The sequence below is a fragment of the Stegostoma tigrinum genome, chromosome 24 (genome assembly GCF_030684315.1).
Source record: "Stegostoma tigrinum isolate sSteTig4 chromosome 24, sSteTig4.hap1, whole genome shotgun sequence".
NCBI lineage: Eukaryota > Metazoa > Chordata > Chondrichthyes > Orectolobiformes > Stegostomatidae > Stegostoma > Stegostoma tigrinum.
In genome coordinates, this window is record NC_081377.1 from 31809789 (window position 1) to 31837148 (window position 27360).

General features: G+C 41.4%; 2 protein-coding genes across 4 annotated transcripts in view; both read right to left on the reverse strand.

Moving 5' to 3' along the window:
- Positions 1-4039: 4039 nt before the first annotated feature.
- LOC125464888 (SH3 domain-binding glutamic acid-rich-like protein 3) lies at positions 4040-17552 on the reverse strand. Its single transcript, XM_059654330.1, has 3 exons — positions 17442-17552; positions 9301-9468; positions 4040-7800 (listed from the first exon to the last, which is right to left on the reverse strand). Exons 1-3 carry the CDS (start codon positions 17484-17486, stop codon positions 7735-7737), a joined length of 279 nt encoding a protein of 92 aa, XP_059510313.1. The 5' UTR covers positions 17487-17552; the 3' UTR covers positions 4040-7734.
- Positions 17553-22620: 5068 nt separating this feature from the next.
- cep85 (centrosomal protein 85) overlaps positions 22621-27360 on the reverse strand; it is an 81001-nt gene continuing 76261 nt past the window's right edge. For all 3 annotated transcript variants that reach the window (XM_059654331.1, XM_059654332.1, XM_059654333.1), the window contains 2 exons: positions 26852-27077; positions 22621-24999 (listed from right to left, as the gene is read on the reverse strand). In XM_059654331.1, the coding sequence (XP_059510314.1) occupies positions 24836-24999; positions 26852-27077 (390 nt within the window). In that variant the 3' untranslated portion in view covers positions 22621-24835. The remainder of the gene's footprint in view (positions 25000-26851; positions 27078-27360) is intronic.

Below are 27360 nucleotides of genomic sequence, written 5' to 3' on the forward strand. Positions count from 1 at the left end.
TCCCCATATCTCTCCATTCCCTGCCAACAAAAATCTGTCCAGCCCAGCCATAAATATACTCAAGAATAGTGACTCCACAAATCTTACAGTGAATTAATTTCTCTGACCAGCTGAAACAATCTCTGAACATCTACCCTAACCAGGCTCCTTCAGAATCTTAAACATTTCAAAACACTGCTTCTCATCTTCTAAACTCCAAAGACTACACTCTCAGTTTTCTCAGCCTGGGACGATCTCCTTGTCCCATGAACTAATTTAGTGAACTTGCTTTGTACTGCCTCCATTATAAGTATATCTTTTTAAATGTGGAGACCAAATGTGTACAATACTCTAGAAAACCCTACACAATTGTTATAAGAATTCCTCATTCCTCTACTCCAAACCTTTTACAATAAAGTACAAAATGCCATTTTACATTTATAATGACTTGCTATATTTGCATGTATATCATTGCATGTATATCATTTGCATGTATATCATTTATAATGACTTGCTATATTTGCATGTATATCAACAGAAGTTTTAAAGTTTGCGTATTGTTCAAACTAATTTTATTTTGCAGCTTTATTCTGAAAGCCTGTCATTTTATACCCCGCTGTTCCCCAAAACATTAAGCTAGGCTCCCTTCCAAAATAACAAAGTGTGAAGCTGGATGAACACAGCAGGCCAAGCAGCTCTGAAGAAGGGTCTAGGCCTGAAACGTCAGCTTTTGAGCTCCCAAGATGCTGCTTGGCCTGCTGTATTCATCCAGCTCCACACTTTGTTATCTTGGATTCTCCAGCATCTGCAGTTCCCATTATCTCCCTTCCAAATATATCACTTCACCCTTATTGAGATAGGTGTTAGAAAGGATTCTGAGGGATAAGATTTATGACCATCTGGAAGAGCATGGCTTGATCAAATACAGTCAACACGGCTTTGTGAGGGGTAGGTCATGCCTTACAAACCTTATCGAGTTTTTTGAGGATGTGACTAGTAAGGTTGATGAGGGTCAAGCTGTGGATGTGGTGTATATGGACTTCAGTAAGGCATTTGATAAGGTTCCCCATGGAAGGCTCATTCAGAAGGTCAGGAGGAATGGGATACAGGGGAACTTAGCTGCTTGGATACAGAATTGGCTGGCCAACAGAAGACAGCGAGTGGTAGTAGAAGGAAAATATTCTGCCTGGAAGTCAGTGGTGAGTGGGGTTCCACAGGGCTCTGTCCTTGGGCCTCTACTGTTTGTAATTTTTATTAATGACTTGGACGAGGGAATTGAAGGATGGGTCAGCAAGTTTGCAGACGACACAAAGGTCGGAGGTGTCGTTGACAGTGTAGAGGGCTGTTGTAGGCTGCAGCGGGACATTGACAGGATGCAGAGATGGGCTGAGAGGTGGCAGATGGAGTTCAACCTGGATAAATGCGAGGTGATGCATTTTGGAAGGTCGAATTTGAAAGCTGAGTACAGGATTAAGGATAGGATTCTTGGCAGCGTGGAGGAACAGAGGGATCTTGGTGTGCAGATACATAGATCCCTTAAAATGGCCACCCAAGTGGACAGGGTTGTTAAGAAAGCATATGGTGTTTTGGCTTTCATTAACAGGGGGATTGAGTTTAAGAGTCGTGAGATCTTGTTGCAGCTCTATAAAACTTTGGTTAGACCGCACTTGGAATACTGCGTCCAGTTCTGGGCGCCCTATTATAGGAAAGATGTGGATGCTTTGGAGAGGGTTCAGAGGAGGTTTACCAGGATGCTGCCTGGACTGGAGGGCTTATCTTATGAAGAGAGGTTGACTGAGCTCGGTCTCTTTTCATTGGAGAAAAGGAGGAGGAGAGGGGACCTAATTGAGGTATACAAGATAATGAGAGGCATAGATAGAGTCGATAGCCAGAGACTATTTCCCAGGGCAGAAATGGCTAGCACGAGGGGTCATAGTTTTAAGCTGGTTGGTGGAAAGTATAGAGGGGATGTCAGAGGCAGGTTCTTTACGCAGAGAGTTGTGAGAGCATGGAATGCGTTGCCAGCAGCAGTTGTGGAAGCAAGGTCATTGGGGTCATTTAAGAGACTGCTGGACATGCATATGGTCACAGAAATTTGAGGGTGCATACATGAGGATCAATGGTCGGCACAACATTGTGGGCTGAAGGGCCTGTTCTGTGCTGTACTGTTCTATGTTCTATGTTCTATGTTCTAATTTCATGTGTCTTTTTAGTTCAGCTGTCCATTTTAACACTAGCCCATTAAAACTCCCTTGTCTTCTAAACAGTTTGTAGGGTCTCTCATTTTGGTATCATCATCAGATTTCATTGTCACTGGATGTGGGTCTAAGAAATTAATTTGCACAACAAACTACGGCTCGTGATGCAGTGGTGGTGTAGGCCAGAAATCCAGGTTCAACTCCTACCTGCCCCAGAAGTGTGTCACAGCATGTCTAAACAGGTTGATTAAAGTAGCTGCACCATGATCAGGAGAACAGCTCTGCACTAGGCCAGGCAAATCAGAGGCAAATGTCACACCCTAGTTTGAAATGATGGCTTGTTCAAAAACACAAAATGAATGGCTACAGAGACATGCTGCAATGTCGGACTAAAATACATATGGGAGATGACTGTGTCCAACTGAGTCTCTCAACTTTTGGAACTACAGTCCAAAGCATGGAGATGGACCACAGGCAACTATTGCTGAATATGCGAGTGCTTCATTCTTTGAATAGCACGGTTTGAAAGATTCAATCATATTGTGAGGTGTCAAAGCTTAGGCACCAATTAAAGAACAGTGAGTTAAGAATAGATGAAGATAATGAACAATAGAATAACATGGACCTGAAAAGCAACAATCTGATCTGTGGGTAGATGCACAGCTCGTGGTACAGCCCTTCCCTCCTATCTTGCCTGCTGTCCCACCATCGCTAATGAGCTGGGGTTAAATTCAACTCAGGTTCTAAGTTGGATGGTGAGCCTGCACTTGATTCTAATTGGGCCATCTAGAATCAGTGCAGCTTAAAGTATGGCAGCTGTTGAGGGAGCAAATAAAAACAGGGGAGCTCAGAGTTGGAGGAATACAGAGATGCCCAAGATTTTTTAGACAGTACATTGTAATAGCGATAAACGGAATTAGAACATATCGAAATTTGAAAACAAGGTCGAGAGTTTTAAGGGTGTGGATGGATGATCAAGGCCATTCTATTAAAGTTACCCCTCACTCATCCACATCCAGGAAAAGCAAGATGTCAGATAGAAAATATCCTTGACTAGTCGTGGAAAAGCTCTGTAAAATGTTATTTACAGCCTTAACTCTAAAGCAGCAAGTCGAAGCACATGAAATTATTAACCCTATTCTTCACAATTATTACAAGTAAGTAACTTAGAAGAGAATGGCCTCTCACTGGAAGTTTGTAAAAAGCCCACTGAAGAGGCTATGGGGACCTTACCCATAATCTTGTCAGTTCATTCCTAAAGACCACAACCTCCGATAAGCAATTCTTATTAACACAGCCCCAAATCAAACAGAGGGGTGAGAATGTTGCTTAGGTGGGGAATGGAAACTTCACTTTATGGCATGGAACAAGATGACCAGTATCAAAAATTTAAATCACATTCAGGTTATTTCTGGTTCCCTATATATTCCTTATACTGCATCATTGACTCAGGAATTGTTTTGGATTACATACTAGGGCTATAAAAAAGAAATAGATCAAAAAGAAATAGATCAAATGGAAATAGATGGGAGAATTCAGCATTTGCTGAGGGTTAGGGGGTGCAGAATCTTAGAATCAGAGCCAGGCCAAAACCAAGTCTTAGTCCCACTATCCAGTCCCCTCAGATTTACAAAAAGTACTGACAGCATCAACAGGAAAGAATTCCCAGCAACTATAGGAGAAACAGAGGTGTGAGATAACACCTGATCATGTTGTTAAAACAAACTGGGGTTTTGTGAAGCAGTGGTACTGTCTATATCTCTCATCCAGAAGGTTTGGATTCAAGTCCCACCTGCACTTTGGGAGTACCATAACATGTCTGAACGAAGCGAATAAAAGTAATCACAGGAGACAGAGAAACGGGACGTGAAGGGATTGCTTTAACAACACATTGTCAGTGTACCATATGGACCGCAGCAACAATTAAAGGCCGTGGCTTTCCCACTGCCTACTCAAGAATAACTGGGGATGGGCAACAAATTATAAACTTGTAAGTCATGCTCTCATTCTCCAATTTATAAAAATCACGCAGAATGATTTGCAATGAGCCTTAGATAAATTCCCCCTCTGTACAGCTGCAAAGAACAAGACCATAATTATAAAACCACAAAACAATCCAAGCTCTCAGTCTCCGCACCTTCTCTGTCCCCAGATTACAGTTATCACTGACACAATAATTAAAACCTTTCCATCCCAGCTAATATCCAGCGCTGTGTTGGACAAATGACATGTAATTTCAACCAAGAAAGGGGTCTTGGGATCTCCACTCTTGATGCTCCATCTGGTCATAACCAAGTTGATTTCTGCTCTTTCTACGAGACCTACAGGTTCCCGAAGAGATAGAAATACTTTGAATATATGCAGTCCATAGCATCATGGCAAAAGGGAAGAGAGTAAAACTGTTATCAGATTGAATCAAAACATGGATCAAATGTAAGTGTTCAACAGCACACAGGCAGAAGTTCAAATTTGCTCCGCTGCCAAAAGTGACATAACTGGGCCAGAGAAAGGAGGGATCTGGGCACGTATCTCCTTTCCCAAATTGATTGCTGCCCAAGGTACCGACAAAATATCATTTTTGGAAAGCAGTGCCATTTCTGACTCTGGGTTGTGTTTGTCTGAGTGACAGACAGTAACCCCAATCCAGAATGGTGACCGCACAGTCCAGGCTGACTCATGCTGCAGTACAGAATTGTGCAGCATAGTTTAGATGAGAAGTTCAACTGAAGACCCATCTGGCCTCTCAAGTTAGTATAAATTATCTCTATTTCAAAGAAGAGAATGGGGCTTTTCTCTACCATCTTAACTGATATTGCAAAATAATACAAATACATCTTAATCAGTGAACTGTGGACTTTCTGTTGCTCAACACTTGAACAACTTCCAAAATCCAGTCCCGCTGCTATAAAATATATTTCTGTTTGTTTATGTTGAAACACTGAGGCAATGATTCAATTCAGAGAAAGTGGGAGAACTGCCAAGTGCCTGGCTTTAATTTGCATCCGAGGAGATTGAGGAAGAGCGGATTGTTTACCAGGAACTGAAACCATCTGCACAGAGCCACAGAGGTATAAACCTAAGATATCAATATTCTACCGGTGGTGCCAGAGAATTGTTTGCCCACCTGACAGTCCCCTTGCCCTCCCCTGTATTTCCCTCAGGGGATGGATTGCCCCAAACCCTGAAAGCAAAGGCTCCACTTTGAAATCCCAAGTTAAGTACAATTCTCTGGCCTGGGTGTCAGTGGCATTTCCCCCACCTTGGTCCATCCCCGCCTCAAATGTGTACATCCCTGGATTCTACACAGGATCCCTTTAAATTCCCAGGCGAGTTAGGGTTCCAGTGTTAAACACGGTTCCCCATTCCTCCACCAGCCAGGATCCTTCACTGCTAATTGTCACCGGATTACATACTAGGGCCAAAAGAAATAGCTGGGAGAATTCAGCACAAGCTTGGAGGGTGAGGATGATGGTGTGCACGCAGAATCTTAGAATCAGAGCCAGGCCAAAACCAGGTCTTGGTCACACTATCCCGTCCCCTCAGATTTACAATGACGATGATGACATGCAAGGGTTTGTCACAGCTACAAGTGACTGGACTAGAAATTGGCCGGAGGACTCGAGCAGCTGCTGCAAATCGTACAGCTGTTTGAAATCTCACCTCCTTCCAGAGCCTCCACGTTAAATGTATTTTCCATTTCCCTTCAGGTTTCCCAGCACAGCCTCCATCTCAATAATTTCACACACATGCCCAGGTTCAGAACTCACTCAGTCTGGTCCAACTCGCAACTTGCTGTCCTGGATCTGTCTCACTGTGTATGCATTGTCAAAGCCTCCTGTATAAACTCAATAGCTCCATCCTAAGCCCTTACTATTGACACTGATCCTGGACACAGACACAGTCACAGCTGGCTCCTCCTTCACTCACTTCCTCTCCACTTGTGTATCTGTGAATCAATGAGGCGCTGGTGTTGTCAAAAAATAAACACACAAGAGACATGTTAAAGCAGCAAGACTCCGGTTGTGGGTTCAAAACATTTTCATATCTTCCTGGAAGACATTAAATATCTTGGCAGAATTTCTAATTGGCCCAGACTAGGAACAAAGAAGGAGAACTTGAGGGTGGAGAAGAGGGGAAATTAAAAGGGCAGGGTGGGGAGAGAGAAAATCAGAAACACAATAAAGTAAGAAAAAGACAAGAATTAAAAAGGAGACAGTCAAGAGAGTGAGACAAAGACAAAGGCAGTATATATTACAGTGAAGCATTTGCTGAATGATCTGTGTGTATCCCTTTCACTGCCATGACAAATCAGCCAGAACAATAAATCACCAATTTTGTTTAGATAGAGCTGGTCAAAGCACTGAACATAAAAGAGAAAGTACCAGGCAGATTAGAGGTAGAGGAATTCTGTATTTTCAATGGCAGAGTGTTGCTAGATCTGAGAGATAGTACATTTTTAAAAGGAAGTAAGAACTGAATGTCTTGGACCGTGATTGTTGGTTTACCAACCAATGGCACTCAAAATCCTAAAAGAACACGGGACAATTGCACAAACTCAGGGCTGTAATAACGACTCTGGATTCCCAAAGTGGCTACAATCCACAAACTATCCATGCACTGAGTCTGGAAAGTACTCCCAATAGAAACACTAGCATACAGGGGCAATGCCCACTTCCCTAATGTATGGAGAAGAGCAGCCAACATTTAAACCCCGTCCGTCCCATGAAACTGCCTAATCACAGGATAGTGATCATTTTCACAGCCTGGGGTCGCAATGCTGTAATGTCTTCCCTAACTGCCAGGTTATCAGAGCTAATCACCATGTTTAAAACGGTAACAAGACAATGCTAAACTTGACCATTTCTTTAGAGCAGTTACCACCCTACAACCTCCCAATTTGTGCCTTTAGTCTCAATATCAACACATCGTTGATTCACTCCAACAATTGCTCTCACCCTAGAGAGAATGAAAACAACATTCTTTCCACTAGCCTGGACTTCCTCCCCTCTCATCACCCAGGAACCCTTTACCTTCACCAGACTCAATGAACCAAATTTCCCTTTGTTTAATTAAGAGGCCAGTTTCCAGGAATTGAACCCACCCAGAACAGCACATTCCTATTGAAAACAAAGTGGAGCTTTTTCCATTCAGGAGTTGGACAAATATCTAAGAACAGATGAGAAACGCAATCTATGGATTGGTCCCATGCAGTGACTTTCCAAACTACTGGGTTTGCCTGAGCTGAGAGTCACTCAAACCTCCCCTCCCCACCCCTCCCCTCGCCCTGCTCCATGGCTTTGTATCCTTCAGCCAGCAACCTCACCCCAAGGAATGGATTGGTTTTAATTCGGTGGCGGAATGACTAATTTTTAAATCATTAACAGTTTACAATACAATAGAATTGGCGAATGGGCAGCAAGTTCCCAATAAAGTAGCGAGGCAGAGAAGCTGTTATGGTTTCTAAAAGACTAACACAGCTGGATCCACACGCAGGGCAGCAAGTTGCTTCAGGCAGCCTCCACGCTCTGCCTCTGGCTAATTGGGCGCAAGTAAGATCTCAGTCGAGTTTCAGGAACTTCCGCACATCGGTCGTTTCCACGGCCTCTACAAAGTCCTCGTAACCCTGTGAGAAACAAGAGTCAGTGTCCTTTACTTTGAGCTTTCAACTATGACCTACATCCAGGGTTGGAACATGACACAACGCTGCATCTCGTGTAGTTTCCCCAAGTGACATCCTCATCTTCCACCTTCTATAAATCTTCAACTCAGCCAAAGCCCTTCTGCCTAGATCCTTGCTTGCATCTAGCCCTGTTCTCCCAACACTCCAGTGATCACTAGCCTACACCAGCTTCCAGTCCTGGCATCATCCGCATTCTTCAGTTCCCATTCTTGTTTGCAAAATCCCCCATGGTCTCACTGCAGCCCTCCCTATATCCTCTAACTTTCCTCTCAAAGTCCTATAAGCCTCCAGAATGTCCATGTTCCTCTGATTCTGGCTTTCTGTACCACCCGATTTTAAGCACTGTAGAACTGGTGGATGTGTCTCCCCAGGTGCTGCTTTAAGACACTCCTCAGAACCCGCCTGACTAAACGTAGGTCAGTTTCACCATCTCCTCATGAAACCTGGCATCACACTGTTTGGTAATATTCATGTGAAGCACCATTAGACATTTCCAGTATTGTCTAACTATGTGTTGTTCTTGTGGAACAGAAACAGGGGATTCGTCTTTCCTTTCTTAAGGAAAGAGAAATTGCATTCTTGCAATCAGTTCTCAGTTTCCAGCTGTAAAGGGTAAGATAAAAAATATAGACCAGAGACAGGGGACAAGAGGTGCCATTGTATACAGGTCAAATTTGGATCCTTATTTTAACCCCGAATCGCAACCATTAGCATGGAGATCTCTCCACTCGCTTCAGACCCTGCCCCACCCCCCAACATCCAATCCCACTCCTCAGCTGTGAGAATCTGCACTCCTCACCCCTCCTCCTAAACCTCCTCTCCACCCCATGCTTCAGTGTAGACTAATGAAGGTATGTGATCCTCTTGTTGTTTAGTCAGTCATTTTGTGACTCCAGGCTCCAGAACGCCCTGTTCCCAAATTCCTGAGTCAACAACAGGACTCCAAGTAAACAGGCTGCTCAATTCAAACTAACATTCTGACTGGTTCCAGATAGGTTTCAAATTCCCTTTACAATAAAAGGAAGGGCCACAAGGACGGATAGGATTTGCAGTTATACAAATCACCTTTGTACTCCAAAAGAAATTCTGTGTCCCCAATTCACTCCTCATGCTCATCTCCTCTCAACCCTGACTCATGCCCATACCTCAACACTCTTCCCTCATTCTCACACACAGTGGGCACTATGGGTCCCTCCATTAGTAACTGACTTCTTGATAGCTGGAGATTTAGCTGGACAAAGTCCTAATGTCTCCACTGATCCTACATGTGAAGACTGGATATTACCTGGAAAACCTATCTCTGATGACTATTGCTGTCCGGGCTGGTAATCATTTGGACATAAGATACAGGAGGAGGGCACCAAATGTCACATTTTGCTGTGGACCATCAGTGACTGTGGCTGATATGAAACCACTGGGCAGTACAAGTTGCAGCCATCTTACCCCACAGTGCTGTTCACCATTGAAGATTTGAGGAGGCAAGGCTCTAGGATTTCCTGACTTGGTCCTCATCTCTTCCTTTAAAGAGTTATTCTGTGCAATGTCAATCATTTCATATGTGATGCCTTTACTGTCCATGACTCGCATCACCTCTGCCTGCTGGGATTTCACCTGAACAAAATAAGCAAAACAGGAGCAATTAGTCAGTCTTTAAACAAAACTCACCCCTCTCCCCCTAAGCTCCATTCAGAAACTTTTCATGAGTGACAGTGACAATTCTTTCCATCTTCTCTCCCACCTTTTCTGCCCTCTCCTCCAGCCTTCTTCCCTTCCTCTTATGTTTCTCCAATTAGCAGCTCCACCGTTTGAAGTTTTACCTTCAGCTGTGCAGGCCCTAAAACTTTGGCATGCCTTATTAATCCGCTGTATCTCTCCATTCTTCTTCCTCCAAGAAACTCCTAAAACCTGCCACATTCACAAATTTTTCGTCACATTCATAATGGTTTATACGTGGCTTAGTTTTAAAACTTCGGTAACACTCCTGTGCAGTGCCTTGGGACATTTACTGTGTATGGTGCTACGTGAAAACAAGATTCGAAAAGCTTGAGCTTGGGACAGGGAGAGCGCAAGAGGGCACCCAACTGGGCAATGTCATTGACCGAGCCCTGTGCTGACTCTCCATCTATCCCCAGCCTCAATGCTGCCTGGGGACTGCATTTCTCTCATTTCAGCAGTCAGCAAAGCTTTACTCTAGTCTGAGATGATGTGAAGAATGGAACATTCATTATTAGCCAGCTGTAAAGCGAGAGAGAGGGCACATCTGGTCTCAGACCTTTCAACAGTCTGTGTACAGTCAACTTCCTACACACTGCTGCTTTTAGCCTGAAATCTGGTTTCTCCCCTGGATTGTTTTTGCATTTTCTCTGGCAGGATTCTTGCTCTCCTGCAGATGTTTCCGGAACAATTCTCTAGCCATCAGTGAAATAAGACAGCACATTCCAGCCTCACTTGGACTCAATACCTGGGCGGGCAAGGCAGTTTAAAGAATTATTATTGCCATTAGGTACCCAGGAGGACAAAACTCTCAGCTTTAGATCAGAGAACAAGATGAACAGACAGGAACAGACCAAGAACTTCCGTCAAAGGTCACTGCTCCAGAACCATCTGTGGCAAACTTTTAAATATTTAGACAACGAGTCACTAAGGTCGGTGGAGTTGTGGATAGTGACAAAGGATGCTGTAGGTTGCAGAGAGACATAGATAAGCTGCAGAGCTGGGCTGAGAGGTGGCAAATGGAGTTTAATGCAGACAAGTGTGAGGTGATGCACTTTGGTAGGAGTAACCAGAAGGCAAAGTACAAGGCTAATGGTAAGATTCTTAGCAGTGTAGATGAGCAGAGAGATCTCAGTGTCTATGTACACAAATCCTTGAAAGTTGCCACCCAGGTTGACAGGGCTGTTAAGAAGGCATACAGTGTTTTAGCTTTTATTAATAGAGGGATTGAGTTCCGGAACCAAGTGGTTATGGTGAAGCTGTACAAAACTCTGGTGCGGCCGCACTTGGAGTATTGTGTACAGTTCTGGTCACCGCATTATAAGAAGGATGTGGAAGCTTTGGAAAGGGTGCAGAGGAGATTTACTAGGATGTTGCCTGGTATGGAGGGAAGGTCTTACGAGGAAAGGCTGTGGGACTTGAGGCTGTTTTCATTAGAGAGAAGAAGGTTGGGAGGTGACTTAATTGAAACATAAAATAATCAGAGGGTTAGATAGGGTGGATAGGGAGAGCCTTTTTCCCAGGATGGTGACGGCGAGCACAAGGGGGCATAGCTTTAAATTGAGGGGTGAAAGATAAAGGACAGATGTCAGAGGTAGTTTCTTTACTCAGACAGTAGTAAGGGAATGGAATGCTTTGCCTGCAACGTAGTAGATTCGCCATAGGTTCGCCATTCGCTTTAGGTACATTTAAGTCGTCATTGGATAAGCATATGGACGTACATGGAATAGTGTAGGTTAGACGGGCTTCAGATCGGTATGATAGGTTGGCACAACATTGAGGGCCGAAGGACCTGGACTGTGCTGTAATGTTCTATGAGTGATTAGATTGGAAAGAAAGACAAAGGAAATGATGAGAGAGAGAGTTCGGGCAATAAAATGCATAAAGTTTCATTGTGTAAATACCTCAAGTAACTAAGCTTTTAAAAACGACCTGCAGTGATCAATGCTTATTCCTCATGGTTTGGTGATTTCCTTGGACAGTTTCTACCCATTGTTAGAATCAGGAGAACATGCCCTTATTTTGTCCTGTCACGACAGTAAGAATCCAAAGGTTAAGGGCAGCATCTTATGGAGTAACAATTAGCCTTGATGCAGTCCTTTACTGCTCAATTCATGGCTCAGAACCCTCATTGTTTAATGGCCTTCACCATTCTGCTCATCCTACTCAGTGCCAATTAAAGAGTTTAGATGGGGATAAATAACGTATAGGAAATTTAAAAATGGACCACTGAAGTCCCTCCATCATAACCTGAGATTTCATTTCTCCCATTGAGGCCTCTCTTTGTGGTACTCCCAATGCTTCCATTGATGCCTCCAATCAACATGATATGACAAACTTCAAAGCCCATTTATTCCTCCTCTATGAATCTTTTACTATTATGGTCCAGAAAGAATGTTTCATTTAAAAAAATCCCTACTGTACTCTCTTTGGAACTTCCAGTAGATCAGCTCGATTTTCCAAGCCGAATATCTCTACCAGCTCCCTCTGCAACAATTACCCAAATTGACACTGAACAACAGGTACAAGGTAGATAGTGCAGGCAGAATCTGACTGGGTTTGCATTGCAGTGAGTTTGAGACATCAGAAGTAACATCATAAGTGTAAAGGAGCAGAGAAAATAATAGTCTGGGTTCTCCAGCTCACCTTGTTGGTATTAAGAGGAAATTACTGCATTTTCACCATCCCTTCTGTGAAGTGGTACTTTGAGATCAGTGAACAGTCCAGCTCTACTTCCATGTTTGACCCACCCCGTTGTTCTGGATTTTCCACCAAAGGAAACTGTTTTCTCCAAAATGATGCCATTCGTCCATTTAATCTTTTTTAAACTGACGTGATGAACAGTGTAACTGAAAACATTAAATTAACAAGTGTTCCACATAATCAGACACGAGAAGCAGAGAGAGAGAGAGAGAGAGAGAGAGAGAGAGAGAGAGAGAGAGAGAGAGAGAGAGAGAGAGAGAGAGAGAGAGAGAGAGAGAGAGAGAGAGACACACAGAGACATAGGCAGAGACAGAGAGGGAAGAGGAAGCGAGACAGGAAAAGAACACTTTCTACTTTCAGTTTACAGATTTTCAGACAGCTCAAAAAAAATTGACTCATTAGCCCAAAAAAAGCCAACTCTGATCTTGTAACCAACACCGATAGTAAAGGCAAGACAATCTATATCTAGTACTATTCAATTAACCAGTGTTTCTCATTTTAATCAGAGCATCCTTCATATAAAAATAAAGAATCCTGGACAGAAGGGAATTACTTTATTTTATGCAGCGAGTTGCTGAAAGGGTGGAGAAACCAGATTTGATAGAAATAGTCAAAAGAGGATTATATAAAAAGGAAGTGTATGAAGGGCAGTGGGGAAGTAGAGATCGGAACTATTGATCTGCTGCTCCAAAAAAAGCAAATGCACAACGAGCCTAGAGGTCTCATATGGCGAAATTGGATTCTAGATGGGAAACAGAAAACACAGCAGCACCTCAGCAATGGGAGGCACAGGTCATTTTCTCCTTCCCCACCTCGAGATCACCAGCCAACTTTCAGGCACCAAAATCATGCAGATTGTTTGAAACATTTTCTGTCTTACCATCAAACATCCTGGATAAGCAGGAAGTGAAAAAGGAGGCTGGTGGGTTTGACAGATCCCCACCCATTTCACTCTGACGTGATACAGAGAGAGAGACACACAGACAGACAGAGAGGAAAGAGTCACTACAAAGTAATTTATACAAGTACCAACAGTGATTCCAAAAGGAGCAAGGATTATTTAGTTCAAATAAAAAGACTGGAAGTTATGAGGCCAATGAATACAGACGATTAAATACGTAATGAGGTATCAGCAGTGACCAAGCTTTCGATATGTCAAAGCACTGCTGCTCAGTCCACTGCAAGGATAAGTTAGAAAAACAAACAAAGAGTCTCTCAGAAATCTTTTAGTTCTCCCCCAACACATTGGCAGGTGGATTTTCAAATTGAAGGTGCAAAATACCCAGGAAAAATTTGAGTTACACAACAACTTGGCCAGGTAAGGATATTAGGTTTTCAGAACATTCACAAAATAACATTGCCATAAAAAAACAACCGGTTCATCAATCTAGTATTTTGTGGTCACTTTTACTAAAAAAGATGGTTTTTAAAATAATCTGGAAATAAAAACAAAGTTAAGAAACTGCAATCAGGGAATTTGAGTTCTCATTCTCTGTTGTAAGATCTGTAAACCTATCATAAAGCACGAGTGCCCAGCATAATCTTTCAGCAAGGAACAGATTGGGGAAGAATCAGTTGCAACAAGTCGTGAACGAGCCTAGCTGTGGCAGGGTCACAGATGTGGTGAAGGCAGCTCAGAACGGATCGAGGAAAAAAAGCTTTTTGTTTTAATTGAAAGAGAATCACAGCCCTGCTTGTCCCTCAGAGCTGCACGAGGCCAAATACAGCCATATCCAAAATGCTTTCAAAGTCAAGCCTGAGCTCCACATTTCTAATATAGATTGGGCTTCTGAACAAAATCTCGACAAGAGCAGGTCCATTCAATGAACTAAATTGAAATTTAAGGTTTACTATTTGATTTAAAAAACAGTTCATCCAAATTTTGAAAAAAACTAAAAGAAAATGATAGCAAAACAAAGCAGAATTAACTGGGATAGTAGGAATTGCAGATGCTGGAGAATCTGAGATAACAAGGTGTAGAGCTGGATGAACGCAGCAGGCCAAGCAGCATCAGAGGAGCAGGAACGTTGACGTTTCGGGCCTAGACCTTGTTTTTTTCCTCACTTTATCCATCTGTTTGCCCCACAACCCGGTTATCTTATGTGTCCTCCTCGAATATTATTCTGTTGTATTTGTTTTAGCAAGATCTGTCGTTGAGGTCCATTGTGTTACAATTCTAAATTCTAAAAATATATTTCAAGCAGTTCAGTACTTCGTTTATAAAAAACCTGTTTGAAGGCTTTAAATGTATAGTAGGCTAGACATGCCGTTTCCCGGTCGAAATTTGCCTGTAGCCTAACTATGCTTCATGAACTGTCATCGAGGAGAGAATGTTCCAATACTGTCTTACATTTAAAAGTGAGTCAGTCCAAGCCGGAATTTTCAGAGGGTACCAAATTTTGGAAATTAGACAAAAATAAATTATAAAGGCTAGCCTGAGCCGTTGAGGAAGTTGACATTAACATCGAGATCAATGTGAATTATTGCACTTAACAAGGAAAACTAAAATCATTAGAAGATAAGAAACATAATGGGGTAGAAGGCCAAAGGGATCTAAGGGTAGACATGAACAAATTGCAAAATCGCTTTGGGCCCTATATCTCAGGAATCTAAGGACGAAGATGATCGATGAGGTAGGGCAGTGGATGTTGTCTACATGGACTTCAGTAAGGCCTTTGACAAGGTTGCTCATGGCAGACAGATACAGAAGGTAAAGCTGTTTAGGGTCAGAGGTTGCAAGATGGATTAAAAATTTCCAGATAGACGTCTACAAGATTGTAAAGGGCATGGACAGAGTGGGCAGTCAGAAGTTTTTTCCCAGGGTGGAAGAGTCAGTTACTATGGACCATAGGTTTAAGGTGTAAGGGACAAGGTTTAAAGGGGATATATGAGGCAAATCTTTTATGCAGAGAGTGGTGGGTGCATGGAACTCTTGCCAGGAGAGGTAGTGGAAGCAGATACAATAGTGACTTTTAAAGGGCATCTTGAAAAGTACATGAATAGAATGGGAATGGAAGGATATGGTCCCTGAAAGGTTAGGAAATTTTAGTTGTGACTGGCAGCATGTCGGTGCAGACTTGGAGGGCCAAAGGGCCTGTTCCTGTGCTGTAGTTTTCTTTGTTCTTTGTTCTTTATAATATTGTGTAGTTTTATTGGCTCATTTTTATCTTTCTTTGATTAACTGCTTATGCTGACTGCACAAATCTTTGAACATGGCAGGACAAGTCAATAAGATCACTAAACTCCAAGCTTTACTATTATTGCAAAAAGTACAAAAACAAGAAAACTATGATAAACCTATATAAACACTAGTTCAGTTTTGACTGGATCAGTGCATCGCATTCTGGGAGCCACATATAAGAAAGATGTTAATGTGTTAGAGAAGCTACAGAGCAGATTCAAAATAATAGCAAGATTCAAGACAACCAGTTTCATGGAGACTAGAGAAGCTGTAATTGATCTCCATTGATCAGAGAAGGTTCAACATGAGAATAAAGAGACTGTACAAAATGGAGGCATTTTTCACAGCTTGGTGAAAGAGTAAGGGAGCGGGATTGATTATTCCAAAAAAAAAATCGATCGACTGAATGACCTTCTGCATTAGGAATTCTTGGCTTCAGTTCTCTGAATTTCATGGATTGGTGACCTCCCTTCCTGCTTTTTGCCAACGAAGTTACAATTGAACAGGGTGACCCACATAATCATTTAGTAGGATCTTCTAATTCAACCTATTTTCAAAACCCTACCATTCCCTCTGCGACTGTCCCACAAACTCATTCATTTGGGATCATCTTTGAAACTGACCAATTTGCAGCAAATTTCTGAAACAATGTCGTACTTGTCTTGAAATAAGCAAGTCCAGATTCTCCCATCACTTCACTGAGCTACATTTGCTCCTGACCCAGAAGTGTGTTGGTCTTAAAATTCCCACTCTTGCTTTCAAATCTCTTCCTTCCGTCTTGTAACCCTCATGTCTGTATTGCTCAAATTTCAATCTCTTGCACAACCCAGATTTTAATCATTCCACCACTGGTGGCTATATCTTTAGCCACCTCAGCTGAAAGCTCTGGGATTCTCTCTATACCTGTATCCTCCTTTAAAGGAGCTCCATAAAACCTCACTTTGGATCATTTGTCCAAATATCTCCCTTATATGTCTAATGCACAGATTTTGTTAGAGAATGGCTTGGGATATTTGAATACATATAATTTCACCTAATGCACATGTCTGAAATGTTAGCTTATTTGCACAAACAACAGAGAAATTTGTTCTTATCTGCCTGAACATGGCTCACTGTCCACTGGTTAAAACGTGCTTGTCATTCATGGCCAAGCATTTCAAACATGCAAAGGATTCATCAAATCACATTAACCACAACATCTACCACTTTCTGAAGGCATCACAGAAAGAAACAACTAGGCTGGTGTTCACAATTCCCAGTAAAACAAAAATCAATCCTTGAAAACTGACCTGAATAATAGTCAACATTAAATTCCATTAAGGCTCATTAATGAATCAGTCTAGTCCTGATTTAGTTATGGTCCCAGTGGTACTGGCTGATTTAGTCAAAATTCTTTATTTAAAAAAACAAAGATTCCCAGCATGATCCACATCCAGCAAGTGCCACACAATGGCTTATTGGGGCAAGGGAGATAATCGGGAGAACTCTCCAAGACAACGTTCCCTCCCTCCCCGCCAAAGCTATTATGAGAAAGGAGAGTAGAGTAAAAGCCGTGGTTTGCACCAGCTGAAACACTAATGGAGCAGATGTCGAAGAATATTCAGAGGAGTAGGTAGTGTTGGTATGACAGAAAGAATACAAGAATAGGGCAGGGCAAAACTAACAGCAGAATTACAATATTGGTTTCAAATTGTTTTTGGATGAAATCATAAACGGGTGGCATTGCTTCAGCCTCGTTATTCGATGATATAGCACAAATGCAGCCTCCAGATTGCCCATAGCTTTTCCTTAAGGCCGTTTCTTGCTCAGTTACTGTGTATCTGTAAACTGTAAGGTTGCGGTTAACAATGTTGCATTACCGCTACTCGGTTTCCAACAACCGGGTGTGTCAGTTTCTCAACCCCTCTATTCCGAAACACTGCTCGGCCAGATCTCTGCATCCCCTTCCCTCTTGCTTCAGCCCCTTCCGTCCTTGGTACACACTCACCTCCCTAGAGCCGGTCACAGTGGTGTAATACAATTTCACACTCATCTTGCTCTGTCTCTGCTGCTCTCGCTCTCAATACTGACAGTAACATCCGAGAAACGCTACGCCATGTGATTTAAGAGGACCAATTGGAACAGTTGCTCCTCCTCACGTAGGGACCGGTTTAGGGAACATCCCCAAATGAAAACTCTCCATTTCAGTCAATTCCAATGACTCAAACACAGGTACATGGTTAACAATCCCGGATTCATCTAATTTCCGCAAACAAAAAGACATCGAGAGGCAGAAAACAAAGTGAGATCTGGATAAGCTTAAAGATCAGGCTATCAATTAACGTAAAGGTTCTCCCCAAATATTAAATGTCAATTTTGTGCTCTGCAAGTTTTTGGTCTAAAGTTCTTTTCAGCATGTCTTTCCCAGCAAATACCATTAATCAGAGAGTAAAGATTAATTTACACTTCCATAAAATTTCCTGGTGGGGGTAAAGCACGGGTTAGTAAGCAGGTTGTGCGGCTGGTTTGTTATATACTGTATCAACAAAAGCAGAAGGCCACTCGGCCCCTTGAGCCTGTTCTGCTATTTAAGACGACCACGGTTAATCAGATTGCAAGCTCAAATTCAGTCATGCCTACTCCAGATAACCTTTCACTCTTCTGACCGAGAACCTCTGCGTCAGACATTCAGACTTTGTTTCCACCAGCTTTTCAAGGAGAGTTTCCTCTCTCCCTCCCACCCCCCCCAAAAAAAAACTCGTGAACCCTATTTCTGGAGTCTCCCATAAGAGGGAGCATCCTCTTCATATTTACCTTGTCAGGACTCCTCAGGATCTAAACTGATTCATGAATAGCTAATCATGGTTTATGTAGCTCAAAAAAAATCACGTTTACTTTTAATCTTTATCCAGTATTCCTTCTCAAAAATGTGATCAACAAAATACGAAAGAAATTGTTAATCTGGGCCAGAGAATACCAAACTGAGACTTTCATGAAACAAGACATGCACGTCTCACAGCAGATCGTACTCATGGGTCTGTCGCAAATACAGAGCCACAATTCCATTCTGACAGGGCCCTTATAGCACAGAAGAGGAGGAAATGGGGATAATCACACCCCTTTTTCCACAGCAATCAGGTATTGTATTTGAACAGGTACTCAGGAGTTCATTTTGGCATTTAGCCAGAAGTTAGATTATCTAATTGCAGTAGAGCCCTCCAAATTCTCCAATTTAAATGGACAGTATCAGAAGGGTCCAGCCACAGGGGAACTTCCCAGGCAATTCCTGCCCTCTGCTAAGCTTTGGGTTCTAGACGCTCCCTTTACAAAACTCCCAAATACTTCAGAAACTATTATTTAGCCCTTGGAAAAATCAGGTCATGTCTACAACATTGCAGCTGTGGCTGAATTATACATCCCAAATCAATTCAGTATTTTTTAAGCATGGTCACTGTGCGTTAAAGGAAAAGCTGCAGCTGATTTGTACACAAGATGTCACAAACAATGTAACAATTTTGTGGGACAATGACTGAACAATAAGGACTAAGTAACATTGCTTCAAAATCCAGATATTTAGACAAACAAAATCCAGTGAACAAGTGTGCCAATTTAAAATGCTCCATTAAGTTCTTATCAAGTAAGGGAAAAAAGGCAATTATTTAGAGAACAATCCAATTTGTTCTTCTTCCCATTCTTGAAGGCAGTCATGTTACAATTTACTCAGCAGCAATCTTTAGAGTCCTATCAATGAGCATAAATCTTACAAAACAGACATTTGACCATAGTATCCCCATCCTATTTTCCAGGGGATTATTTGATAGACAGCAGAAGCCCAAACAAAACTAATTTGATGTTGCCTGGCCTGACACACTGAAGGTAAGAGTCTAACCCAAAAAACCACCCAGTATATCAGCTGGCAAAAGTTGTACTTGGGTAACTATATACATGTGATCAACAGATTGCAAAATGATGGTTATTCCAGCTTTTTCCAAGTGTGTTTCTGGTTGACACCATCCCAGTACTGAATGGCTAATTGAAAACAATCAATTTCAGCTAAAAGAACTGGGCCACAAAGCTTAAGCTTTTTAAACTAACAACATATGCTGTGATATATTTGATCAGGCTTAATTTTGACAGTTCCCAAAGGTAATGGAATGAGGACACTAAGTGACAATACAAATTGTTCAGTTTGCAACTTCAAATGTATAGTTGGATAATGACAAGAGATGTGCATTTAGAGTCATATACCACAGAAAAGTCCATGACAACCAGATTTCCAAAAGTGAACTCATCCCGCTAGTGTTTGGTCCATATCCCTTTAAACCTTTCCTACTCATATACCTTTTTAATGGTATAAATGCACACACCTCTGCCACTTCATTCCATTTACACATCACCTTCTCCATGAGGGTTTTAAATCTTCACTCGCACCTTAAGTCTATGCTCTCTAATTTTGGAGATCCCTAAAGAAAAGGCATTAGCTATTTCTCATCTATACCCCTCGTGATTTTATAAAACTTAAATAAAAAAGGTCACCTCTCAACCTCCTCTGATCCAGGGAAAAAACATGTTTCAGCATATCTAGCCTCTTCTAACTCAAGCCTTTCTAGTCTCGTTAACATCCGTGTAAATATTTTTTGAAACCCTTCTAGTTTAATCACATTATTCCAATTGCAGGGGGACTTTACCAACATCTTGTACAGCTGTAATGAGACCTCCCAACTACTGTATTCAATGCTCTGACCAATAAATACAAGCGTACCAAAACCCCTTCATCACCTCAGATAACAAGGCGTAGAGCTGGGTGAACACAGCAGGCCAAACAGCATCAAAGGAACAGGAAAGCTGACATTTCGGGTCTAGACCCCTTTTCTAGGCCCAAAACATCAGCTTTCCTGCTGCTTGGCCTACTGTGTTCACCCAGCTCTACACCTTGTTATCTCAGATTTTCCAGCACCTGCAGTTCCTACTATCTCTGAAACACCTTCACCACGTGGTCTGCTTGTGATTCGTCTTTCACAAAGCTATGTACCTGGACCCCTAGGTCTCTGACAACACTCACTAGGGCCCTATCATTAACTCTGTAATTCCTGCCCTGGTTAGTCTTTCCAAATACAACATCTCACATTTATCTGAATATAACACTATCTTCCATTCCTTGGCTCGCTTGATCAATATCCTGTAGTCTTAGATAATATTCTTCACTATGCAGTAAACTGCAAATTTTGGTGTTACACGCAAGCTTACTACTCATCTCCTATATTCTCATCCAAATCATTTACATAAAGTGACAAACAACACTGGACTCGCTGATCCTTGCAACATACTGACTGTCCGAGTTTCAGCAACCCAACTACTGCAGCCCTCTGTCACCTACTGACAATCACATAAATCAAAGACAGATTTTCCCCAAAACCAGTCACCAATAGCAATTGTCATCTATTAAGCACAATTAATTCACCCATGTTTCCAATTGTTCAATTTACATGCAGAGCCCATTAATGGCAAAGCTGTGCATTTTATTCACTAATTTTTGAACAATGTGCATTTTCTAATCAAAATAAGTATGTCTCAAGGCATTTTATTGTACTGCTCTTACACAATTTGATACTTGTAATGAAGGGTGTAATTTATTCTCCACCCCCCAAAGTTTGGATTTTAAGCCAGTAAAATTAATTCACCTAGATCAGTCTTAACTGGTTTTAAACCAGTACTTAGAAGTATGATGATGGAAGGCTTCCACAAGTGTTAATGGAAGTTTATTTACAGGAGGCAGAAAAGACACCATTCTCTTAGAAGGTGGGTTGAGCAAGATTATATTAATGCTCTTTATTTCAGTTTTAAAAGGAGACCTGACTGAAGTCAGCTGCAGAAAGTTTCTCCTAGACAAGAGAGTTTGTTCAGATCAGTTAAGGGAATAAAGTTACCTCACCCTAAGGGTTTCAATTTGGTGAAAACTTTCAAACTGGAATGTCTGGTTAGAAATTTGCATTGTTAATCAAAGCAAAGCAGAGAGAGTGACAAAGATCTCATTTGAGAAATTCATGGGAGAGACTTCAAGGGTCAGGAATGGAGGGGAGAAAAGAAATGTCCAGTCAAACAGAATTGTAGAGACAAAGTTTCTCTTGATTTTGATTAACTAAAATTATGTTGTTTCATTTTTCCAGGCATTTAAAATCTAAATTTTTTTGGGGTTGGGAGCAACAGCCTGGTGGTATTATCAGTCTACTGTTAATCCAGAGGCTCCGGGAGCATTCTTTGGGCCTGGTTTCAAATCCCACCTCAGCAGATCATGGAATTTGAATTCAATGGAAAAAGAAACCTGGAATTAAGAGGCTGAAGTGATGACCAGAATCCATTGCCAATTATCAGAAAAACCTTCTGGTTCAGTAAAGTATTTCAGGTAAAGAAAAAAAAATCTGCTATCCTTACGTGGTCTGGCCTATGTGCAACTCCAGACCCACAGCACCATGGTTAACTCTTAACTACCATCTGAGCAATTGGGGATTGGACAATAAATGCTGGCCTAGCTAGCACCACCTTCATCCCGATAAATGAACAAAAGTAGGCAGCCTGGTTTATTTTATTTTTCTTTCACTTAAGAACATTTTATTATTAAATACCAAATCTGCAACCTGATGTGCTTATGTTTAAGTGAAAATCTGCCACATCAAATTAAAAAGGAGCCTAAATGATCTATCAAGCCAGACTTTATTTTGGGCTGTGACTTGCCAGCAGTCACTAGGATCACAACAGGCAGCAATTGTAAGGGGGTAGGATGGAGTTAAGTAGTACTTAAAAATAGAGAAAGGTAGAGTTGAAAAATCAACAATGTATAAAAGAAAAAAGACAATTGGAGGAACACCATTCTCAGAGCTGACAAAGGAAGGGGATGAAAATTTTTAGTAGTAGCTTTGCCAGAGTGGGATTCAATTAAGTAGGGCAGGTGTAAAACTGAAAGTGGCCAGTGAGAGACATTAGAACCTGGAAGGCTGTGGTACTACAATCTCCTCCTGCAGAAGAAACAAAATCACCTTGGGCAACCAAACAGTCAAAGAAAACTAGAAGAAAGTCATTACTGGAAACTGGGCTCGGATAGATAATATTATTTTCCCTCAAGGTGGTTATCAAAACATGAAGTCAATGCAAAGTGATTACAAGTCCTCAGGCACTGGGTGCACAGCCAGTTAAATAGAAAATTTTATTTGCAAATACAAATGTAATTACATATGAAATTTATAAATATTCTTGCAAAAATGTACAAAAGTTGTAATAAAATTAGTACAAACAAACATCTTTTCAAGGCAAAGCAAGGCAGTGTGAATTCAACTCCATCACACCGATCCTAGCCAGATAAAATTCAAGAGATATCCTGAGCTGCAGTTCTGATCGCAGGGTACACTTTTCCAGTCTTTTCACATATTATTCAGTATCCTGAAATCTTCATTTTTTTCATTATGAAAAAGGAAATAAAATCAATTCATAGTTGGGTAGAAGTTCAAAAACTGGCCAGTTTTACATCAGACAGACAGTCATAATACAAAAGGAAACCTTTCATTGAGCAGGAGAGAGATTAGTGTTACTAGAAGAAGAGTAATTCCTTTCAATTTATCTTTAAAAACTATGAATGCTGGAAATCAACTGAAAACAAGCAAGAAAGTGTCAATCTCAGAAAATGCAGACAAGGGATGTGGAAATTAAAATCTTCTCAATTATACATGTGTTACAACTCAACAGCATAACATATAGCTTTATCTGTCTGCAGAAAAACGATGCATCAGTTATCACCTCTCTCCCAAGAAACCAAGGATCCTGAGTGAACACTGCGCAGCATTGCCTGGTCTAACAAATAACCGTTGATCATTTCTGGCCCATGGGCTTTGCTCAATACAATTTACACAAGGCTAAATGCATTACTTTCAGTGATGTCTCTCTGCACAGTGAATCGTAATAGATGCAGAGTCAGGCCATAGTGACATGCTCTTTTCGTACTATGCTCGTGCATAATTTGAAAATCTCTCAACTTTACAGAACAGCATATGGTCTGGTTGAGAGATTCTCAGGACTACTGAAAGACTACAATTCATTTAAAACAATTGTAATTTCAAGTTTCCTGCAGAATTTAGAAAGTTAGTTTGATATGAGGGTCTGGCAATGAAGAGTTGTCTCAATTCAATTCCTAAGTTCCCAATTTTCACCGAGGTCCCAAGATGGATGTGAAGTGGAAACACTGTCAAACAGGTTTCATTGCAAAGTTAGGGAACACAGGCAAGGAGGGCAGAAGGCTAATGGGAAGAGTGTAGTCCTGACCTGGGAGTGGATGATATAGGCACTGGTTGTTGGAAGTGGTCCAAATGGACTAAAATACTTTGTGATGATGAAAGCCAACTTCACCACTTAAAAATACAAGTTTGAAAATGAAAGAGCTGGGGATAGCTATGCAGTTTACACAGTGTGGTTAGGGTAATTGCACAGACGCATTACAGTCCAGCCTGCACTATACCACTCAGTATCTGTGTCTCAAATGTTACTAGAACATGCTCTCCTGGAAATGTCACAACTTCCTGCAATGAGATTGGGATGGTTAATGATGGAAATATCACCCTAAAATTGATCTATCCTCCTGATACACCGTTACGTTGATGATTAAGCAACTCACCCCTTTACATCTGAAAAAAGTGTACGCCTGAGAAGATTAAGACAGTTGGCTTGCAAGTAGTTCATACTTAGTCTCAAAATGGTTAATTGTAATACCTCTCTCAAAAAAGAGCAGATTAACCACCCCTAGGATTATACTTTTACCGCTAAATGTCTGAAGTTAACAGTCAGAATTGCAGACAGACAATCTAGGAGCTATCGTTAAATACAAAAATTTAATGAAGGTTAAATAAGAATTACTGAAAAAAACTCAGCAGGCCAGAAACTATCTGTGAAGAGAGAAACAGAGATAGCACATTCATTCTGAAAAGGGTCTGTACAAATATTAAACAGGTCTCCTAAACCAGATGCTGTCAGGCCTGCTGAGTGCTCCTATTTGAATTTCAATGCAGATCTCCAGCATCCACAGTATGTTTTTGTCTTTGTAGTTACTACAAAAGTTACATTGCCACTTTCACTAGAAACAAGAGAATGACATTACTCAAAGTGAGTGCACAAGCACTTACTTTGCAGTTTGACTATTTATTGAAGTGCAGACAGAGGAAGGAAGTTGCCTGTTTAAATGCACAAAGATGCAAGTTTTACAGCTGCAAATTAGATCACTTCTTTCTACCTTCCAAGAAACCTAGTTGTAGCAAGTTTGTGAACTTCTTTCCTGATCTGTACTCAATCAAGACATTTACCAGAATATCCAATACAAAAATCCAGTGCAGTGTCCTCCACACCCATTCCCAGTGCACACATTCACTGCGTAATGCAGTTGTCTCCCATGTCCTGAGCATATCGATCCGAAATCCTAGTCCTCAACTCATCGATGTCTCTGCCCAGTTGCCTCACTTCAGCCAGTCTCTTGGTCAGTAGCTCCGTGTTCTGCCAATTCCCTTCTTCTGCACTGGCATAATGCATCGCTGAAGAAAGCAAGTAATTCAACACAAAAACATAAAGCAGAGACCAGGAAAAACACCAAACTGTCCAGTCAACAGAGGATTATCCCCAAAAGAACCCAGCCCATTCCTACCTCAAACTCCATGTCCGGTTATTTGATCATCCATTCCGTCCCTATCTCATCTTTTCTATACTTAAAAGTCGAGGAACTTTCACACATAGCACGTGGTCAGTATTGCGTACTACAGATCAAGATTAACAACTAGAATGCCGGTTTTCTGCCTGATTTCAACAACATTCTGCAATAGACCATCACATCTACTGCAGAAACTTCTCACCCAAACCTGAACAGTGCCAATCTATGCCCAAGGCCTTCAAAAGGACAAAGTTGATGGTGCCCAAACACATTTCACAGGATTTGCAATCAACAGGTTGTGTCTGTTACAGCACCTAGCTGCTCGTCCCATCAAGCTCGGTCCTTCATTTTCCCCTCCAAAACTTTTAAAAGACCTCCCTCCACCACACGAACAGTTCAATATATATTATTGTTAAAGCATATTCCTTCATTAAGGAATGATGCACCTTCAGCTTGAGCCTTGAACTCCGAGTTGAGCAAGAAACTGAAACAGGAACTACACCCACTGGATTGCCCTCTTCCATTGGCTCAGTTATCCCATGAAGTCAACTGTACATTCATTGGTAGTTTGATAATGAGATGGAATTCCTTTCAAATCTGTCAAATAGCTCCTGTAAAACCTGTGCCATCCTTCAAAATTAGATTTGAACAACTGCTATTCCCAGTACGGACAACTTTTGAGTCAATAAATGGATGCTGGGTGTTTTTTTTGTGATTGATAAGTAAACATTGAAATGTTAAGTGGAAGTTCCACCAAATTATCTAAAATGAGAGAAGAACGATCAATCTGCTTCTCTCTAAAACTAGATTGTAATCATCAAGAAATGTAATTTCAAATTTCTTCTCCCACCTTTCCTGAAGGCAGTCAGTTACTCAGACTATGGGTCAGTATGGCAGGGCCAGAAACCAACACGAGTGACCACAAGAGGTCATTCTTTGTGCTTATGCAGAGCAGCCTTCAGGATAATTGAACATTGGGAGAGGGAGGTGTGGGTAAGATAGAGAACATAAAAAAACCATGGCTGATTTAAGTACCATCTTACAGTAGAGTATTAAAATGTGCAACATATTCACTGACTGGACAAGAACATTACCAAGCAAACCGGGTTTTAAAAATGATAAATTTGAGATCACTCCGCTCCGAGTCTATTGTACATGCATATTAAGTCCCAATCGCCTTTCACATCTGTGCTCACTGAAATACAGTTAAGCAAAATGCATATTTTTAAGATTCTTTGATTTGAAAATTCACTCCCTGCTCTTGTCCCTCCAAATCTAAACTTCAAGAACCCACTGGAGATATTTGCAATTTCCTAACTGGGCTACTTCAACAATTCTATTTTAACTGCTCCATCATTGATTGGTCTCAGATGCCTAGATTTCAGCTCTCAAAGTTTCTTAAATCTCTCCTACTTTGAACTGCACTTCAAAACCTACCTTTGACTATCCACCTTCATACTGCCTTGGGTAGCTAGGTCTCAAGCTGCTTTATAAACAATAAAGTGTAGATTCCTTGGAGATTTTATGACATTCAAGGTCCTGGATTAATACAAGTCTTGACAAGTAATTCTGGCATTTTATGTATAGAAGTTTATTTTTAAAATATCCATGCTGGGATTTTCATCAAATTTTCTGGGCTAATAATCCAAACACCAATTCTCTACTATATGGTTTTGGATGCTCATGTGTTGTCATTAGGAAAGAATTATTCCAAAAGTGCAAGCACACTGGTTACTTACATTGGATCCCCAGCAGCAGAGAGAGGTTGGGATCTTTGCCTTGGGTTCTCTGCGTAAGAATGTTACAGATCGCCTGAAGATCATGCAAACTCCTAGCCAGCTCACGATGCAGCTTCTCCAACATCTGCATGCTTTCAGACGGAGGCTGCCTGCTCAGGTCCAGCTGTCCCAACTGTTCCTGAAGAGTCAAATTCCTTTCAATCAGCTCCTGATTCTGGGCAGAAAGCTAGAAAAGACAGCAAAGTATCAAGTTGTATTTTGATAGACCTAATTTTCTTTTTAAAAACACGGTCTTCTAATTTGTGCTGAAACTTTGAGCTGTAACTGTGTTTTAAGTTATGGCACAAAATTGTATATTCACAGAATCCCTACAGTGTGAAAGCACGTCCTTTGGCCCAACAAGTCCATACCAATCCTCAAAGCATCCCACTCAGACCCATCCACCTAATCTACACATCCCTGAATGCCATGGGCAATTTAGCACAGCCAATCCACCTAGCCTGCACATC

What these genes read in the sequence shown, in the direction of transcription:
- LOC125464888 (XM_059654330.1), bottom strand. Translation starts at nt 17,486, where the DNA reads ATGAGTGTGAAATTGTATTACACCACTGTGACCGGCTCTAGGGAG. An exon ending in CTGTGACCGGCTCTAGGGAG is followed by an intron (nt 9,469 to 17,441) that starts GTGAGTGTGTAC and finishes TATTTTGTTCAG; the next exon opens with GTGAAATCCCAGCAGGCAGA. An exon ending in ATGGTGAACAGCACTGTGGG is followed by an intron (nt 7,801 to 9,300) that starts GTAAGATGGCTG and finishes TGTTTCTCACAG; the next exon opens with GGTTACGAGGACTTTGTAGA.